The sequence below is a fragment of the Nicotiana tabacum genome, chromosome 19 (genome assembly GCF_000715075.1).
Source record: "Nicotiana tabacum cultivar K326 chromosome 19, ASM71507v2, whole genome shotgun sequence".
Classification (NCBI taxonomy): domain Eukaryota; kingdom Viridiplantae; phylum Streptophyta; class Magnoliopsida; order Solanales; family Solanaceae; genus Nicotiana; species Nicotiana tabacum.
In genome coordinates this window covers 129,717,906-129,739,551 of record NC_134098.1, presented here as the reverse complement: position 1 = coordinate 129,739,551, position 21,646 = coordinate 129,717,906, and the positions used below count along the sequence as shown (strand labels likewise).

General features: G+C 39.4%; 1 protein-coding gene across 1 annotated transcript; it reads left to right on the top strand.

Annotated features, from left to right (window-relative positions):
• Nucleotides 1-19,741: 19,741 nt before the first annotated feature.
• LOC107770771 (germin-like protein subfamily 1 member 20) lies at nt 19,742-20,805 on the top strand. Its single transcript, XM_016590103.2, has 2 exons — nt 19,742-19,943; nt 20,070-20,805. The coding sequence occupies exons 1-2, from the start codon at nt 19,820-19,822 to the stop codon at nt 20,630-20,632; spliced, it is 687 nt and encodes a 228-aa protein (XP_016445589.1). The 5' UTR covers nt 19,742-19,819; the 3' UTR covers nt 20,633-20,805.
• The last annotated feature ends 841 nt before the right edge of the window (nt 20,806-21,646 follow it).

Genomic DNA, 21,646 nt, shown 5'->3' with positions numbered 1-21,646 from the left:
CTCTACTCTCCAAGAAAAGGTTACATTCGACCTCATTTGAATTAACACATAGTCGGCCCACGACCTCAATTAATTAAAGGCTACATTCGACCTGGTTCGAATTAACACCTATTCGGCCTACGACCTCAATTAATTAAAGGTTACATTCTACCTCGTTTGAATTAACACCTATTCGGCCCATGGCCTCAATTAATTAAATGTTACATTCGACCTCGTTCGAACTAACAGCTATTCAGCCCACAACCTCAATTAATTAAAGGTTACATTCGACCTCGTTCAAATTAACACCTATTCGCCCTACAACCTCAATTAATTAAAGGTTACATTCTGTAATGGCCCGACTTGTTATTTTGAACATTTATGTCCTTTCAACTATTTGATATCTTGAGTAGCTTCATATGATGTATTATGACCAAGTTTGAGTTTTTTTGTATTCGACCTCAGAACAGAGGTTTGATGATTCCGCTAGGTCCGATTGGTGATTTTGGACTCGGGTGTATGCCCAGAATTTAATTTGAATATTTCTAGGATATTTCGACGTCATTTCTTCAAGAATAAGTGTTATAACATTAAGCAAATAAACTCCAAACTAAGTTTTGATTGAAGCATTAGATCCGTATAGAAATTACGGAGCCATAATAATATTCGGACATCGTATGAGAGAGTTATGCCCAGTTCCTGGCGAAATAGAAAAGATTTCCCATTGCCAGCGCCCAGGGTAGCATGGGGCGATTGCCCTGGCACTGGGATTTATTTTAGGTTCTGGAAACATCAGTACAGGTAGTGCCCCACGCCACTTGTGGCACCCGAAATATTATATACTCATTTCGGGGTTCATTTTCCCCCATTTCTCTTGGCCGAACTTTGGGATTTTCCTCCACTCTCTCAAGACCTCCAACTCCCCCCATCTTCAAGGTGAGTAATACCTACTAATTTGGTACTTCATTTCATCAATTCCACCCTAAAACTAACTCAATCCTCCATAAAATACATAGATCTTCAAGTAATTTCTTCAAGAACTCAAAGGAGGGTTTTGCAAGATTTCTTCCAAAAGGTAATCCTACACCCTTAAACTTATATGTATGGATATATTATGGGAATATGAGTATTAATTAAGTATTGGAACTTATGGAATGGTGATTGGAAGCCATAAGTTTCCAATTTAAATACATAACCATTATAGAGATTGAAAGGTGATTATTTGATGGAATTTTGTTGGTTGGGTGTGGATGGATGGCCATGTATGTGATGTTGGAAGTTATGAATTATTTAATAATGATGCTGGGATAAATTGTTGGTAAATTGTAGTAGTTGGATGAACTAATTCTATGGTTAAGAGGTGTAAAGATTTATGCCTACTAGGTGTTTGATAAAATGCCAAAATGGCCTAAATTATGGAATTTGTTACTAATTTTGGTCCCATTGGATGTTGTTATTGTATATTGAAGTTACTTAGTGTAGTGGATCATTGTAGTATCATTAAGGGATGAATTTGAGGTATGTTGGCTAAACTCCTCTCTTAGAATTGAATCCCACGGTATTCATGTAATTTATGTAAGTCCCGAGTTATTCATTATAAAATTGGCTATTCCGAATAAGTTTGTGTTGACAGATATATGTTCAATATGTATCCCAAATGCTTTTATCATATTATATTATCATTTAATAATGTGTTCAAAGTATGGGTTGTGCATTAAAAATGTTTCGACTTCAAGTCAAGTTCAAACGAAGACTATTATGCTAAATTTTGTGAAAAATCTCTATATGCCTAAGACTCTAAATTGCCCACATGTGTACTAAAAACCTTGATTTGAAAAGCCTTGTTGTTGTTGATGATGATGATATTTGAAAGTGAAAAAGGTGAGCATGAAATACTAAATACGTCCGGCGTGCCAAGAATAATTTTATAAGTGTGGCCACTAGTGCCAATGAAATGAAAAGATGTGAAAGAAGTATGAATTGAGCTGATTGGTAGAAAAGGATGATGTCGATACACATATCATTGTGGTGAGACAAACTAGCCGATCGGGTCGTGATCGGACACCATGCTGCACACATGGTGGTGATTGTGCTGGAAATTATAATTGAAATTGTTATTGTGGTTGATGTCTCAGATAAGACGGCCTAGCCGATCGGGTCATGATCGGACTCCGTGCTGAAAGTACAGTGGTATTGGTATTGTGAACGGTGGCATATTGGTACTAAAGATCAAACAACTTAAGATATGGAATTTTATTTGAACATTATTTTGGTCCTAACTCGAGGTTTGATGTTGTTTGAAACTTCCACTGATATTATGATTATTCTTGCTTGTATTATTAGTAATTCTATTGAGAGGGTATTTTGTCATTCATAATAGTACTATTCCATATGTACTAATGTCCCTTTTGCCGGGGGCGCTGATTCTTCAATGGATGCAGGTGGTTCCACAGCAGGAGACATTGATCAATGATAGCGATACACCATCTTCCCAACTGACTTGGTGAGCCCCACTTCATTTCGGGGTCATGTATCTTTTGTTCCTTGTGTATTGTGTTTGAGATATAACCGGTACCTTGCTGCCGGCACTATCATAGTACTCATTTGTATCTATTAGAGGCTTTGTAAACATAGTGTGGGTTGTATATTAGTGTTGGGGAAGCCAAACAAGTTATTGTCACAACCCCATTTTCCCCTCCGTTGGATGTCGGGATGGCACATAGTCTCTAAGACGAGGTAGGCCTAACAATTTGCGGAATCAATGAATAATAAACTAAACTCCAATCTCAACACATGAAATATAAATATAAAACTGCCATTCAATAATTACAACCTCCAAAACCCGATGGAAACAAGTCACAAGCTTCTAAGAGAAAATACTATGTGTCTCTATACATCAGAGTCTAAAGAAAAATAAGGAAAATAACATAGTAAGGATAGAGGGGAACTCCGAGGTCAGCGGACGCTGGTAGATATACATTGAAGTTTCTATGTGCAGTCCAACTCACTGGTATCTGATCTGGTGGGGAGAAACTGGATCTGCAAATAAAGATGTGTAGAAGTGTAGTATGAGTACACCACAACGGTACATAGTAAGTGCCAAGCCTAACCTCGGTAGGGTAGTGACGAGGTCAGGTCAAGGCCCTACTGGTTTTAAAGAATAGTAAGGCAGAAGATATAATAATATTTTGAAATGACTGAGAGTTTAAACAATAAGAATTTTCATAAAATATTAGCAGAGTATATAGAGGTAAACTACAGGGGCGCTCCCGAGGTACCGCCTCGTAGTTCCAAAAGTAAATATGCAGTACATGGGGATCTCCCGAGGAACCGCCTCGTTGTCCCAAAAGTAAATATGTAGTATAGAGGGATCTCACGAGGAATCGTCTTGTAATACCAAAATTAAATATGCAGTACTAGGGGATCTCCCAAGGAACCACCTCGTAGTCCCAAAAGTAAATATGCAGTATAGGGGGATCTCCCGAGGAACTGCCTCATAGTCCCAAAGTAAATATGCAACAGCTATCTGAATGAAACAACGAATTTATAGCAAGAATATCACAGTTAAAGATTTAAATCAAATCAAATAAGCAGCTAATTCAGCTAAGCATGTTGCACATATTGAAAGTAAGAGTTAGGGCACGTAGACATATGATACTAGACTAAACATGATTACTAAATATACTAAACCAACTTAGTTAAAGAATTTATATAAGACTACTCAGTAAGAACCGTTATTTCCAAATTTAGCCCGTGTACACAATGCTTATCAGAAAATGTTACAACAATATCAAACTCTAAGGGAATTTTCCCCACACAAGGATTAGACAAGCCACTTACCTCAAGCCAAGCTAAATCAGTCAATAAGAATGCATTTCCATCGGTTGTCCGACTCCGATAGGCTCGAATCTAGTCGCAAGTAATTCGATTCAGTCAATACAAATTATAGGAATTAATTTCATATGCAAATACAGATGTTTCAATAAAAACCCAAAAATTAACTCAAAAATCGCCGGTGGGGCCCACATCAAGGAAACCGACAAAAATTACATAATATCAATGCCCATTCAACCACCCCGACAAAAATTAGAAAATATGAACGCCCATTCAACCACGAGTCCAACCATACCAAATTCTGACATCAACTCGACCTCCAAATCTCAAATTCTTATTTTGGAATCCTAGGCCCAAACCCTCTAATTTCACCTCAAAAACATGTAATCTAGTGGAAATACTCAATGATAATCTAATATTATTAACTAACAATGATCATAAGTGACTTACCCCATGTTTTCCCGTGAATTCTCTCTGAATATCGCCCCAAACCCGTGTTGGAAATGACCAAATATGACAAAAAAAACTCGAAACCCTCTGTTTTTGTACACTGCCGAGAGATTCCTCTTTTGGGGAATTTTTAACTGCATCCGCGGTTCCCTTTTTGCGATAAATCTTTCGCTTCTGCGGACTCGCTTCTGCGATGAAGTGTCCGCTTCTGGGGTCCAAGGCCCCCTTAGCCCAGGCCGCATCTGCGACCATTGCATTGCTTCTGTGATGCCTCATCCGCTTCTGCGGACCATCCGCTTCTGCGATGCCTGGATCGCTTCTGCGAGCTTACACCTGCGAGCTAAATTCCGCAGGTGCGATTGCATCAGTAGGTAGCAGTAAGTTTCAATTGTTCTAAGTCCAAATTTGATCTGTTAACTATCCAAAACTCGCTTGAGACCCCCGGGACCTCAACTAAATATACCAACATGTCCTAAAACATCATATGAACTTAGTCGAAACCTCAAATCACATCAAACAACACTAAAAACACTAATCATACCTCAATTCAAGCCTAATGAACTTAAGAATTTTCAACTTCTGCATTCGATGCCGAAACCTATCAAATAAAGTACGATTGACACCAAATTTTGCACACAAGTCATAAATGACATAACACAGGTATTCAAATTTTCATAATCGGATTCCGTTCCCGATATCAAAAGGTCAACTTTCCGGTCAAACTTCCAAACTTAAATTTCTATTTTAGCCATTTCAAGCCTAATTTAACTACGGCCTTTCACAAAATTTTCTGGACACGCTTCTAAGTCCAAAATCATCATACGGAGTTATTGGAACCATCAAAATTCTATTCTGGGGTTGTTTACACATTAACCAACATCCGATCAACCTTTTCAACTCAAGTTTTCATTTTTCAGACTAAATGTCTCAATTCATTTTAAAAACTCACCGGACCCGAACCAATTACCCCGACAAGTCTCATAACGGGGGTGTATTACTCAAAACGACCGTCCAGGTCGTTACATTATCCCCCTCTTAAATGAATGTTCGTCCTCGAATGAGTTTAGAATCATACATGGAGCCTCAAATAGGAGTGAATATTTGCTCTGCATCTCCCACTCAATCTCCTAGGTAGCGTCTCCGACTAGCTGGCCTCTCCACTACACTTTCATTGATGCTCTCTTCTTTGATATCAGCTTTTGAACCTGCTGGTCTAAAATGGTCACCGGTTCCACATCATACGTCAAATTATCATCCAATTGTACTGTACTGAAATCCAAAACATGGGACAAATCCCCGACATACTTCCGGAGCATCGATGCATGAAATATTGGATGAAAATTTGATACACTAGGCGGCAACGCAAGTTCATAAGCCACCTCTCCAATCTTCTTAAGTATTTCAAAAGGCCCAATATACCTACCCAGCCATGTAAGCAACATCACGGACCTTACGGTCGGCATAACTCTTCTGTCTAGACTGCATCGTGCGATGTCGATCCTGAATCAATTTAACCTTTTCCAAAGTATCTTACACCAAATTAGTACCCAATAGCCTAGACTCACCCGACTCAAGCCAACCCACCACATACCGACATCGTCTCCCATATTAATCCTTATACGGAGCCATCTGAATGCTCGATTGGTAGTTGTTATTGTAAGAAGTGGTCGGACTGTCCATTTGTCTGATGGTGAAATAATGTATTAAAATGAACCTATGTACCTAATTCTCATTGCTTTGCTCTCCATCTCGTGGCATGGGTGTCTGATCATTCGCTTGCGGCTCCAACAGGGGGCATGGGTGTCTGATCATCGGATCCAGTTGTGCGTGTCCTCACCATCTGTAATAGAATAGAAAGACAAGAGTTTAGAATTTCGAAGTCAATAAATGTGCACGATAAGGAATCAAAGAAGTGAACAATTTCCAAACAGTTTCGTAGCCTCCTGAAGATAAGTACAGACGTCTCTGTACCGATCCGTGAGACTCTACTAAACATGCTTGTACACCTATGAACCTAGAGCTCTGATACCAACTTGTCACGAACCCATTTTCCCCTCCGTAGGATGTCGTGATGGCACCTAGTCTCTAAGACTAGGTAAACCTAACAATTTGCGGAATCAATGAATAATAAACTGAAGTCCAATCTCAACATATGAAATATAAATATAAAACTGCCATTCAATAATTACAACTCCCAAAACCCGGTGGAAACAAGTCACAAGCTTCTAAGAGCAAATACTAAGTGTCTATATACATCAGAGTCTAAAGAAAAATAAGAAAAACAACATATTAAGGATAGAGGGGGACTCCGAGGTCTATAGACTCTAGGAAATATACCTTGAAGTCTCCACGTGCGGTCCAACTCACTAGTATCTGGTCCGTTGGGGAGAACCTAGATCTGCACAAAAAGAAGAGCAGAAGTGTAGTATGAGTACACCACAACGGTATACAGTAAGTGCCAAGCCTAACCTCGGTAGGGCAGAGACGAGGTCAGGTCAGGGCCCTACTGGTTTAAAATAAAAGTAAGGCAGAAGATATAATAATATCTTGAAATGAGTGAGAGTTTAAACAATAAGAAGTTTCAGAAAATATTAGCACAGTAAATAGAGGTAAACTACTGGGGCGCTCCCGAGGTACCACCTCGTAGTCCCAAAAGTAAATATGCAGTACAAGGGGATCTCCCGAGGAATCACCTTGTAGTCCCAAAAGTAAATACGTAGTATAGGGGGATCTCCCGAGGACCGCCTCGTAGTCCCATAAGTAAATATGCAGTACTGGGGGATCTCCCAATGAACCATCTCGTAGTCCCAAAAGTAAATATGTAGTATAGGGGGATCTTCCGAGGAACCGCCACGTAGTCCCAAAGTAAATATGCAACAGATATCCGAAGGAAACAACGAATTTACAGTAAGAATCTCACATTTAAAGATTTAAATCAAATCAAATAAGCAGGTAATTCAGCTAAGCATGTTGCACATATTGCAAGTAAGAGTTAGGGCATGTAGACCTGCGATACTAGACTAAACATGATCACTACATATACTAAAGCAACTCAGTTAAAGAATTTAATAGAAGACTACTCAGCAAGTACCGATATTTCCAAATTTAGCCCGTGTACGCACTCGTCACCTCGCATACACGATGCTCACATATCATAAAATGTTACAACAGTATCAAATTCTAAGGGGATATTCCCCACATAGGGTTAGATAAGCCACTTACCTCAAGCCAAACTCAATCAGTCAATACGAATGCCTTTCCCTCGATTTGCCGACTCCGATCGGCTCAAATCTAGTAACAAATAATTCGATTAGGTCAATATAAATTATAGGAATTAATTTCATATGAAAATACAGATATTTCAACAAAAATCCGAAATTTAACTCAGAAATCGCCTGTGGGGCCCACGTCTCGGAACTTGAAAAAATTACAAAATATAAATACCCATTCAACCACCCCAAAAAAATAACAAAATATGAATGCCCATTCAACCACGAGTCCAAGCATACAAAATTTACCAAATTCCGACATCAACTCGACCTCCAAATCCCAAATTCTTATTTTGAAATCCCTAGGCCCAAATACTCTAATTTCACCTAAAAACATGCAATATAGTCGAAATACTGAGTGATAATCCAATATTATTGATTAACAAAGATCACAAGTGATTTACCTCAAGTTTTCCCATGAATTCTCTCTGAAAATCGACCCAAAACCGTGTTGAAAATGAACAAAAATGACAAAAAATTCAGAACCCTCTATTTTTGTACACTGCCCAGTGGTTCCGCTTCTGCGAAATTTTTAACTGCATCTGCGATTCCGTTTTTGCGGTACATCTCCCGTTTCTGTGACACCATTCACTTATGAGATGAAACGTCCACTTCTGTGGTCCAAGACCCCCTTAGCCCAGGCCGCATCTGTGACCATTGTGTCGCTTCTGCGGTCGCGCTTGTACAATGCCTCAAATCACATCAAACAACGCTAAAAACACGAATCATACCTCAATTCAAGCCTACTGAACTTAAGAATTTTCAATTTCTACATTCGATGCCGAAACCTATCAAATCAACAGAGGTATTCAAATTTTCAGAATCAGATTTCGATTCCGATATCAAAAAGTCAACTCCCCGGTCAAACTTCCAAACTTAAATTTCTATTTTAGCCATTTCAAGCCTAATTTAACTACGGACTTTCACAAAATTTTTAAAACACGCTCCTAAGTCCAAAATCATTATACGGAACTATTGGAACCAGCAAAATTCTATTTCGGTGTCGTTTACACACAAACCAACATCCGGTCAACCTTTTCAACTTAAGTTTTCATTTTGGAACCTAAGTGTCTCAATTCACTTCAAAACCTCACCGGACCCAAACCAATTACCCTGGCAAGTCTTATAACAACTGTAAAGCATAAATTGATCAGTAAATGGGGGAACGGGGTTGTGTTACTCAAAATGACCGGTCGGGTCGTTACAGTTATGATGTGTTTGAATTACTTGTTCCACTTCAGACCATAGGAGTGTGTGTAATTTGAGACTTTAAAATGAAGTATCTCATGGTAATGAATTGGTATTGTATAAATGATTTCATTATTATCTAATTAATGAAAATATGTATTTTCTTTATTCATAAGTGAGTTTTGGGCATAAAGTACCTGGCAGGCTTGCTTGACCGAGTCCACTCTATTGAGCGCTGGTCGTGCTCCCCGAGTTCGAGGCGTGACACATTCGACCTCGTTAAAATTAACACCTATTAGGCCCACGACCTCAATTAATTTGACCTCTTCTCGAATTACTACTTCCTTGGCCCATGGCCCTAACCGAATGAAGGCTACCTTCAACATCGTTCAACCCACTCAAGTCTATTACGAACTCGACGAGGTCGAGGAATGAAGAGATATGGCTTACGTAAGAATGGTCGCCCAAAAGCAACTAGTAGAATGCTACTATAACGAGATGGCAAAGATCAAGCCACTTAAAGTCGGGGACTACGTGCTTACAGCGAAAACATAAGCATGCAAAGACCCGCGAGAAGGCAAATTGGGAACAAATTGGGACGCCCCCTACAAAATCACGGCAGCAGTTAGCAAATAGTCATTCACACTAGAAACAATGGAAGGAAAGCAACTACCAAACAACTGGAACATTACGCACCTCAAGTACTTCAACTTTTAAAAGGACAAGGTCCCCAAAGTCGCACTCTTTTTCCCTCGCTCGAGTTTTTCCCCAATTGGGTTTTCTCAAGGAGGTTTTTAACGAGACGATGACGGGGATACTTCAGAATTGAAGTGCACATATGGAAAGCACCGGACGATCAGTACATTGCTCAATCTCTCACTATCTTTCCAGCTCGACCAATGAAGGGACTAGATAGATCAGGACTGGGACTGAACTACCAGCCAGTGCCTAGAAAATGTGTAAATCTCTCCAAAAGTATGAATAAAGCATGAGTACATGAAAGTTTATCTCTTCTCTCCAAGTAAAGGTTACATTCGACGTCATTTGAATTAACACCTAGTCAGCCCACGACCTTAATTAATTAAAGGTAACATTCGACCTCGTTCAAATTAATACATATTCGGCCCACGACCTCAATTGATTAACGGTTACATTCTACCTAGTTTGAATTAACACCTATTTGGCCCACGACCTTAATTAATTTTACCTCTTTTCGAATTACTACCTACTCGGCACATGGCCTTAACCGAATTAAGGCTACCTTCAACATCGTTCAACCCACTCAAGTCTATTATGAACTCGACGAGGTCGAGGAATGAAGTGATATGGCTTACGTAAAAATGGTCGCCCAAAAGCAACTAGCAGAATGCTACTATAACAAGAGGGCAAATATCAGGCCACTTAAAGTCGGGGACTACATGCGTACATCCAAAACATAAGCAAGCAAAGGCCCGCGAAAAGGCAAACTGGGAACAAATTGGGACGGCCCCTACAAAATCACAGCAGCAGCAAGCAAATGGTCATTCACACTAGAAAAAATGGAAGGAAAGCGACTACCAAACAACTGGAACATCACGCACCTCAAGTACTTCAACTTTTAAAAGGACGAGGTCCCCAAAGTCATACTTTTTTACCCTCGCTCGAGTTTTGTCCCAATTGGGTTTTCTCGAGGAGGTTTTTAACGAGGCGATGATGGGGATACTTCAGAATTGAAGTGCACAGATGGAAAGCACCAGACGATCAGTTCATTGCTCAATCTCTCACTATCTTTCCAGCTTGACCAATGAAGGGACTAGATAGACTAGGATTGAACTACTAGCCAGTGCCCGGAAAATATGTAAATCTCTCCAAAAGTATGAATAAAGCATGAGTACATGAAAGTTTATCTCTACTCCCCAAGTAAAGTTTGCTTTCGACCTCGTTTGAATTAACACCTATTCGGCCAATGACTTCAATTAATTAAAGGTTACATTCGACCTCGTTCGAATTAATACCTATTCGGCCCACACCCTCAATTAATAAAAGGTTATATTTGACCTCATTTGAGTTAACATCTATTCGGCCCACGACCTCAATTAATTAAAGGTTGCATTTGACCTCTTTTGAATTAACACCTATTCGGCCCACGACCTCAATTAATTAAAGGTTACATTCGACCTCATTCGAGTTGACATCTATTCGGCCTATGGCCTCAATTAATTAAAGGTTACATTCGACCTCATTCGAGTTGACATCTATTCGGCCCACGACCTCAATTAATTAAAGGTTACATTCGATATCGTTCGAATTAACACCTATTCAGCACACAACCTCAATTAATTTGACCTCTTTTCGAATTACTACCTAATCGGCCCACGACCTTAACTGAATGAAGGCTACCTTCAACACCGTTCAACCCACTCAAGTTTTTTATGACAATGGCAATCAAGCAATAAAATCAGGTACGAACAACAAAACTAACACTTCATTAAGAATATTTTTTACAAAGGTTGCATGCCTAAAAAAAGTTCACATGCCCGCGGCTAAGACAAAAATGAACTAATCACCACCCTGCTCAGCAACATCACCTGCTTGATCATTAAGACCATCTTCACCTACCTCATCACCATCGCCAACGGTATATTCATCCTCGTACCAGGCATCCTGGTCAATCCGGTCCATGCCCGCACCCTCCTCGCATTTCCAACTTCTGGTGTAGCCGGGTCATAGCCACAAGCAAACCAAGATTTATGTGCCTTAGCACGTGCATTCTCAAAGTCGTCTTATGAAACAGCCCCCGCCCCTATCAAATCCCTGAATATATCCAGTTAGGCCTCGACGTAAATCCATTCCTCGTACAGATCCTGAGGAACATTCAGAAAAGAAGAAGTGCGGGATGAGGACGACTGAGCCAATAATTATGCCTTTTCGGCCTCGAGTGCAGCAACTCGATCGCTAAAGCCCGCAGTCTCATTTTCTAACTTCCCTATCCGCTCATCAAGCCGCTCCTCTTTGATCCTAGCCGTCTCCAAAGCGCAATCCTGCTCAGAACGGAGAATGTGGATCGTGTCCTTTAGAGCTTCCATTTTTCTCCCAGCTGATAACTGGGTCGAACCTACCTTCTCCAAACCCGCCACCTTCTCAGCGACCTCGCCACTCAATGCGACCACTCGGAGTTGACACTTCTCCAGCTCAATGCGCAATGAGACCACTTGGGCCAGAAGGTCGACACTTTGGTCCTCGACTCCACTGCTCACCTCGAGCTCCTCTTGTTTCTCCTTCAACACCCCCTCGAGCTCACTACATTTTCCGATGACCTTCACCAATTATCACGACCCAAAATTCCACCACAGGCGTCGTGATGGCACCTAGTCTCTAAGACTAGGTAAGCCGATTTCTATTACATTTTGAAGCCATTTTTGTTTTTGAATTAAATAAGTAACCAAACTAACAGCGGAAGAAATATGAATATAAAACCTCCCAAGACTGGTAGTACTGAGTCACGAACTCTAACTGAATACATGGAATGATCACGAGAACCGAATATACAATACTGTTTGATTAAAAATTAACAGTACAATGAATAGAAAAGACTCCAAGAGACTGCGACGACCAAGCAGCTCGACTTTGAATCCTTACGATCCCGCTTTAACTTTACTCGAGTTCGATATCTCCAATACATGGCTCTATACAAAAATGTGCAGAAGTGTAGTATGAGTACACCATGGTCGGTACCCAGTAAGTATCAAGACTAACCTCAGTGGAGTAGAGACGAGGTACAGTCAAGACACTCACTAGTCTAATAGCCTGTGCAGTATAATATACAAAATAATAGGAAACAAATAACAATAAGGACAACATAAAACAACCAGTGATATGCACAACAGATAACAAGAACACCATTAATATCGCTCAATAATTAATAAATACAATTACACCCAATTAAATCAAGTCCTTCAAATAAATGTATTTCACATATAATTCTTCCAAATAACTCTCTTTCAAATATAATTTTCTCAAATAATTACCTTTCAAATATAATTCTTTCAATAAATCTCTTCAAATATAATTTCCTCAAATAAATATCTTTCAAATAAAATTCTTTCATATAATACATTCTAAATAAAAATCCTTCTAAATAAATATTTTGAATATAATTCTTTCAATTATAAAGTCACCATGTGACACCTCGTTTCATAATCATAAAAATACGGGTCTCAGCCCATTTTCATATTTTTCGTAAACACGGGTCTCAGCCCATTTTTTATATTTTTCACGGCAACTCGTGCCCATAATTAAATCATCATATTTCCCCGGCACCTCGTACCCTCATTTCATATCACAACTACACGAATAATTCACGTGCCAAATATCATTATCATTTAATCACAGCACCTCGTGCCCACATTTAATATCACAACTGCACGGATAATTCACGTGCCAATATCCTCATTATTTACTCACGGCACCTTATGCCCACATTTCATTTTATAATCCACCTGCCAATAGCCACATGCTCTCAATTTCAACATAAATCAGATTGTTATCAATTTACCAACAACAAAAAAAATTGCACAAGGTATAAAAATAAACACAAGAAAATCACCAACACCACAACTCCACATCATCACATATCGTCCCTGATAATAGCCACCCTTATCTCTCCTATAACCACCCTTATCTCTCTGCCCTGACAATATCAATAGCCACCCTTATCGCTCCTATAGCCACCCTTATCTCTCCTATAGCCACCCTTATCCCTCTGCCCTGACAATATCAATAACCAGCCTTATCGCTCCTATAGCCACCCTTATCGCTCCTATAGCCGCCCTTATCGCTCCACCCAGACAATATTCCAACAAACACAATAACAGTGAAATCCATCTTTATACCCACATAATATCAACGGTGAAATGCCACCCTTATCTCCTCAAAATAATAACTCACACAACATAACAATTTATACGGAAAATTATCACGGCAACATAACAAAATCAATTCATATCACAATTTGCCCAATTGCCACAACCAAAAATTTCAAAGATACAACCAGTCAATTAATTTCACAAAAAATAGACGAAGGCTCCAACAGCAATCAACAGTGATAGAAATTACTCAACATAAAGCAAAGCCTTCATTAATCCAAATTTAGATAATTATATTAACACTTCTTTTAAGCTTGCTTAATTAATTATTTGCATAGGGAAAATTCATATTGAAATTAATTTCCAAGAAATATTAAACCAACAATACTCACGAAATTTCATAAATATTTCAAGTAACAATCACATCAAATTGTCATATAAAAACAAATTCAAGAACAAGAATTTAGGCATGGTAAACAAATGATTCAATAAATGTCCACAATTACCCAATTTACTACACAATAATGCGTAAGACTTTAATCCAATAAAATTTACACATATAAGCCCGAGTACGTACTCGTCACCTCGTGTACACGGCTTTTCACATTTCACAAATGGCACATAAGACTCAATGCCTAAGGGGTAATTCCCCCACTCGAGGTTAGGCAAGACACTTACCTTTTTGAAGTTATGACGATATTCCAAAATTGCCTTCTTGCTTGAATTGACCTCCGGACCGCTCCAATCTATCCAAATTGAATGTATAACTTCATTAAAATTCATCGGAAATAATTCCGGATAATAATACGTCGACTTAAAAATTTATTACAAAAAGTCAACAAAAGTCAATGCGGGACTCGCCTCTCAAAATCTGGCATAATTTTCACGAAATCCGATCACTCGTTCCGATACGAGTTCAACCATATTAAAATTATCAAATTCCGGTGTCAAATGGACCTTCAAATCTTAAATTTTCGTTTTTGAAAAATTTTACAAAAAATCCAATTTCTTCCATCTAAATCCGAAATAAATGATGAATATAGATATGGATTTAAGAAATATAATCACTCTTGGTTATAGAACACTTACCCAATGAATTTCTTGAAAAACCCACGAAAACTCGTCACAAACCGAGCTCCCAAAGTCCAAAAATGAAATAATAACCAAAGCCTCGGTTATATAGTACATTCTCTGAACTCACCATGTGCAGTCCGCACAATTTCAAGTGCGGCCGCACATCCCAGCTCTTGCGGTCGCGCAAAAATTGTGCAGCCGCACTCTTTTGGTGACTGCACTACCAGACTTTAGTATTTTGGCCATAACTGTCCTTACAGATGTCCAAATGATGCTTTCTTTACCTTTCTGGAAACTAGACACGAAGGGCTACAACTTTTGTTTTTTAATCATTTCAACATTCCTTGTGGATCAAATGATATAAGCTTTTGAAGTCAGACCATCGAATCTGAGAGTTCCTGAGTGCGTCCGCACACAAAATTGTGCGGTCCGCACACTCCGCTACGGACTGGAGTGCGGCCGCACCATAATTGTGCAGTCCGCACAATTCCCCTGAGGTCCGTACTTCCCTTTTGCCTCAGCACTCCCGAAACTCATCCGGAACCTCCTGGACACAAACTATATATGAATTTCAATCATAAAACACGCTATGGACCTGCTCACACACTCAAAACATTGAAAAGAGGTCGCCTTGACCCGATATTGACCATGGTCAAACTCCCAAATTTCTAAACTTTACAAATCTCTTAACCAATGCCCCAAAAAATACACCCAAACCCCTCGAGACCCCATTCAAATATACCATCAAGTTCGATAACATAACATGGACCTACTCGAGGCCTCAAATCACATCAAAAAAATCAAAACGACAAATCGCACCTCAAATCAAAATCTATGAACTTTGAACTTTCAAATTCTATATCTTGTGCCGAAACACATCAAATCAATCCGTAATGACTTTAAATTTTGCACACAAGTCATAAATGATATAACGAAGCTATTCCGATTTTTAGAAATCGAAATCCGACCTCGTTATCAAAAAATTCAACATTCGGTCGGACATTTTCCAAAAACTTTAATTTTCCAATTTTCGCCAAAATGCGTCGAATTGTCCTGCGGACTTCCAAATCCAAATCTGAATATACGCTAAGTCTGAAATCATCATACGAATCTATTTCCATCATCAAAATTCCATTCCGGGATCATATTCTCAAAAGTCAACTCTCCGGTCAACTCTTTCCATTTAAGCTTCTAAATAAGAATTGATCTTTTAATTAAATTCTTGATCTTTCAAAACTCAAACTCGACCACACCCGCGGGTCATAATACATTTTGCGAAGCTTCTCAAAACCTTAAGTCACTGAGCGGGGCGTTGATTCTTAAAATGACAAGTCGGGTCATTACACTAATTCGCCATCCTTCTCCTTTAGCTCGTTTTGGAGAGCCCGGAAGTTGTTACTCCCACCAAGCCTCCTGCAAAGTTCGCGGTGTTTATCACGATACTCGTGATATTTCCGCTCCATCTTTTGGAAAATGGCCTTACACCTCTCCTCTCGGTGAGAACTTTGGATCTGCATGATCGCAATCCGAAAAGAAAGCCGGAACGAGTAAGAACAAAATCAGATTCAACATGAAAAACGAACATAAAAATGAAATACCAAACTTACCCTAAGTCCAAGGTCGGCTATGCTCTTAGACAAAGTGGAGTCCTTTAATTTCCCGAGGGTCTTACCCTCCACATCGGAAAAGAGGGGACCAAGAGAAGGGACCACATCTTCCGTATTAACTAGAAGATCCCAGTATAGAGGGATCGCAATAGTCCGCGTGGTCCCCTCCAATCTCACCTTGAGCCGGGTGGGTCTTTCTCTCATCATACTAACCTCCTCGATGTCCATATCGGAGCCCGTCTCGTAACCCTCTCCGGATACACTTTTGCCCTTCGTGTCAACCCGAGAGGAAGGATCCTCGACCGGTAACGAGGTCGATGGCTCACCCCCTTGTAGGGCATCATGGAATCTCTCTAACGGCCCTTCAAAATCCGTTTCGGCCTCAGGGAGCAACGTATATTGCTCGGCCCCCGACGACGGTGGAGTTGTGGGCAGTAGCTCGGCATCATCTCTGAGGTCTATGGTCGTTGTTTCTCTAATGACGAAATCCTCCATCGCCGAACTCCCCATGCGGACTACTCCCTCATCAATATCTATGGATCACCTCTTGCGGGGAAGCAAATTATCATCATTCACCGAAGATCCTTCCTCGTCGTCCTCATCAATTAGATGACACTGAGGGGAAGTAGTCGAAAGCCCTGTTGCAGAAGTAGTAGACGACCGAGCAGGACTCACCGTACCAGAAAAAATAGAAACGGCTTTCCTCTTGCGGAATGTCGGAGCATGAGCCTTCTGCCTACTCGAAGACCCTCAGGCTTCCTAAGAGATTAGAACATCAACTCTTACTTAAAGTTGTAATGAGCAAGCGAACACAAGGTCAGAACGGCATATGTAAAAGATCACTGTATAGATGAATACGGATGGACAAACTTACCGGTCGCTGAAAGCTTGGGCCCGAACTTCTTGATAAAGGCCGTCCATTCATGAATACCCACTGTGTGAGGCAATACCTGGCTAACCCAGTCGTGAATATCCGCAACCAAAAGAGGGGGCGAAGTCTCAAATTAATGAGGAAAAGGAAAATATTAGGCTACAATCAAAGCGGGCAAATTAAGCATTTAGAAAAAACTACTTACAGGCATATTTCCATGCATGAGGAACTCCATTCGTATTGGGCACCACGTCCTCAGTCTTGACGTAGAAGTAGATGAGCCATAATCGACGATTTGCTTTATCATCCATCTTCACTACCAAACTCTTACTTCCTTGATGGTGAAGATGAAACATCATCCCTTTATAGAAATTAGGTGTGAAGAGGTGCATCAGGTGGCAAAGCGAGATCCCACTGCCAGCCAATTATGCGTATTTCGTCAACATGCGGATAAGTTTGTAGATGTAAGGTGAAAGTTGGGCTGGGCAGACGCAGTACTAGCGGCAAAATTCCTCCACCAATGGGAGAAGGGGAAAGGAGTAGCCTACATAGAATGAATATGCGTAGAATGCACAGTATCCGGGGTGATGAATCTGCACCACGTTGCGCCCCGCGGGGACCAGATCGACGTGGTACGGAATTTTGAATTTCGCCCTGAAATCAGCAAGAGCAACCATATTCATCACCGATTCCGAGGCCTTAGGGTCGTCCTCGGGTAACTTCGATAAATCAGATCTAGGATTTTCACTATGAGGAATTATTTCCTTCACCGTAGGGAACCCCTCATCCTCGAGGGCAGCAAAAGCGTTGTCGTCGTAAAAAGGCACACGCACCGCCAGGGGAGCAAGATTAGATGCCGAACAAGAGCCGGAAGTTGAGTTAACCATAGTCTTGAAGGAGGATGTCTAAAGAACTGAATTTGGAAGCAACAGTCACTAGAACCAGAGGAATGGGCACGCAACGATGAAGCAGAATAGAGACTAGGGTTCAATATGGAAAACGAAAGAGAGAAACGTAAGGGATTCAATATCAGATAAAAGCAAAACAAACAAAAATGGCCTCAGATCCCTATTTATAAGTGTTCGAGCAGCAAAACCAAGAAATCAAGCCATCATTATCCAGCACAGATATCAGAACGACATAGGCATAAGAAATGACATAGAGCGTCGGGAAAACACGTCATAATGATGCATGATGTCATGACGCCATTCTGAAAAGACGCATCCCCAAAGCTTTCAACTTACAAAAAGTCATATTGCCACCTCGCGTATAGCACCGCTACCTAACTTGCTCGGCCGATTTCATCAATAATGACAAACATAATCTGCTCACCAAGGGCGCCCGATCTCGGCCTTAATAATCGGAGGGACTAACTGTATAGGCCAAAAATCTGCCCTTGGAATATTAAGTATAAAATGGCATTAATGAATGTCATCGGTCGAGCTCGCCTAAGCCATAGCGAGATTAATGGCTGCGGTGTCGATATAAGATGTGATTGAGATATTAATAGAGTGTTGTCAAAATGTCAACAAGGTTCGAGGTCGAGATCGATTATTAGTGTTAAGTCTTGTAACGACTAATTTGTCAGAATATGGTATTAAAAAGGAGAATATTCTAGTGAATATTCCTGGTGTTTGTACTATTAGGGTTTTCTAAGAATTTGGGCCTATATATAGAGAAAGAAGAGACAATGATAAGAGCATGTAATATTTTTCTAATAAGAAGACTTTTGAGAAGAAGACTCCCTTTCGGATAAAAACGCAAAGGCTACCTTTTTATAATGATTCTCGTTCATATTATTCACCACTTTTCTACCAGATCCAAGGATTGTTCATGCAAATCTTGGATCTATCTATCATCCACCGTTGCCAGGCAGAATATTCACCGTGTCTATTCATTATCAGGTGAATCATTCTTTTTATTTAAATAAATTCCATTTATTGACATTTATTGCTAGATATATCTCATTTAATGTTCTTGTTGCAAGAGTATTTCATATTTATTGTCATCAATCATATGCAAACTCAGTCCCATCTATCGTGCATCCTTATGCTTAATATCTAGAGTCATTATCCTTAACTAGATTTGACCATAAATTAAATAAATTTAATAGTTTAATCGGAGATTATATTTCTTGGTCAAACAAAGGTAAGAAAGTATGGTTTGCCTGGCAGGTGGTGTTAGTTGGCTTGGGTGCCAGTCACGTCTAGGGGTAGTTTGGGACGTGACAAATAAATCAAGATAATTTGCAAACTTAACAAGGATATCAATAATTTAGTAATTAATGTCAATGAAGATTTAGAATTAAATCATTTTCGATTATTGTGTACACATTATTTGGTCGCGTGTGCAATATATATAAGGCATCTCAGTCTACTTCTAGTGGGGGTTATATACGTTCTTTTTCTCTTTTTTTTTCCCTTAGGAAGTTTCTATCACATCTTAATTTCTCTACCTGCTAGGTAAATAATATTTAGTCTTTGTAGTTGTTGAAGGAAGCTTCAGTACTATGCGTTTAAAAAGTTTACCAATTGATGACTTGGTAATATAGAAGCTAATTCACAATTTGTTAAGGAAAAATTGACGGCAAATTCAAAACAAATATTCATCTATAAATAGGAAGCTTTACTTATTAAGTTTGTAAGAGATCAACAAAGGAAAGATCATTTAATTGTTTCATAAGATAACTAGTTTATAGTAGAAATGGCTCTCAAAGCATTTGTAATAACCATTGCAATAATGGCTTTGTTATCTTCAATGAGCCATGCATTTGATCCCAGTCCTTTGCAGGATATTTGTGTTGCTGTTGACGACTCCATGGCTGCAGGTATATGATCAAATAATTATTTTCAATGCAAAAATCAATCTGGTCTTAGCAATTTTTATGAATATTTGTGTCCTTTTCTCCTATCCTTTTTGTTTGTTTTTTTAATTATTGAAACTTCCTTTGCAGTTTTTGTGAACGGAAAAATTTGCAAGGATCCAAAGCAGGTTATGGCAAATGATTTCTTTAAATCAGGTCTAAACATACCTGGAAATACCTCAAATCAACTTGGATCTGCTGTAACTGCTGTGAACGTCGGCAACTTACCTGGACTCAACACTCTGGGCATTTCATTAGCGCGCATTGATTATGCACCATATGGTCTCAACCCACCTCATACACACCCCCGAGGAACTGAGATTCTTGCTGTTCTTGAGGGTACACTATACGTTGGCTTTGTCCTTTCAAACCCTGGTCCAAATATGAAGAACAAGCTCTTTACCAAGATTTTAAATCCTGGAGATGTGTTCGTTTTCCCAATAGGTCTCATTCATTTTCAATTTAATGTGGGAAAGACTAAGGCTGTTGCATTTGCTGGACTCAGTAGTCAAAATCCAGGAGTCATCACTATCGCGAATGCAGTATTTGGTTCAGACCCACCAATCAATCCTGATGTTCTTACGAAAGCATTCCAACTTGACAACAAAGTTGTGGATTACCTCCAATCCCAATTCTGGTGGGATAACAACTAAAATAATAGCAAACTATATTAAGCTACAAATAGTTATGGTTATGTGAACTGCTTGTGTCACATAAATAAGTAATGTTGCCGACTGGTTTTCCTCTCCATTTTACTGTGATGTATTGGATGAGGATATGTTATGGCTTGTTATGGAATAAAATTAAGTCTCCTGTTTGTGATATTCATCTTTCTCTTTGGAACAAAGAAAAAAAAAGCATTGCTTAGTTCTTGCGGGAGAGGTATGCTTACCATTCACTGTCACTATCTACTTTTTCTTTGCTTAAAGAAAGGCTACTTTATTTTTCAAAATCTATCCACCGACGCATAAAAGAAAATTTTATGTAGGATAGATAAGATTCATTCATCCTTAACCAGAGGTATCATGTTCGAGTCTTGGGAATGAAATAAATTTTGATAGGGAGCACTAGAAACACATGAAAAATAACAACTTAAGAAATAGTAAACTAAGCAAGTTAAAAATTGTTATTTAGATGTTGCTTATACATGTCGTGTTATTTCACGTTGTATTCTGCAAAAAAGAGTGCAATATTTTAACAGAGCACATGTATGACGATATCAATCAAATTTAAACAACACATATCTTTCTCAAGGCCTGCGTGCCTTTATAAGGGCTCGGAACTGAACAAAATCAGAAGAATGGAAGAAATGCATTGGAGAATATATTAAATCATGATAAGAAACACAATTTGCAGCAATCATGAGAGGTGTTGTCGGGAATTAGAATACAACAAATTAAGCATCTAATAACTATGTTGATATCTTATGTCATAAACTTGGTATATACACACATATATAACGAGCAACTTCTTTTCCTCTCATATCATTTATTTGGCTTCATAGCCTCTTCTTTTCTTTTTTCTTTTACCAAATTATTTTTACTTGTAGATGAAATCTAAAGTCGAATATATGGAGTCCAAGCTTGATTCTCACATAAAATCCCTTGTTCAATGTTCATAGCCGCTAACTTCTCCCAAGCTTATTTCCCGAAGAAAAGTAAACACTG

Excerpts from the sequence above, each read along its gene's own strand:
- LOC107770771 (XM_016590103.2), top strand. The coding sequence starts at position 19,820 with ATGGCTCTCAAAGCATTTGTAATAACCATTGCAATAATGGCTTTGTTA. Across the intron at positions 19,944-20,069 it reads TGACGACTCCATGGCTGCAG|TTTTTGTGAACGGAAAAATT; the intron begins GTATATGATCAA and ends CTTCCTTTGCAG.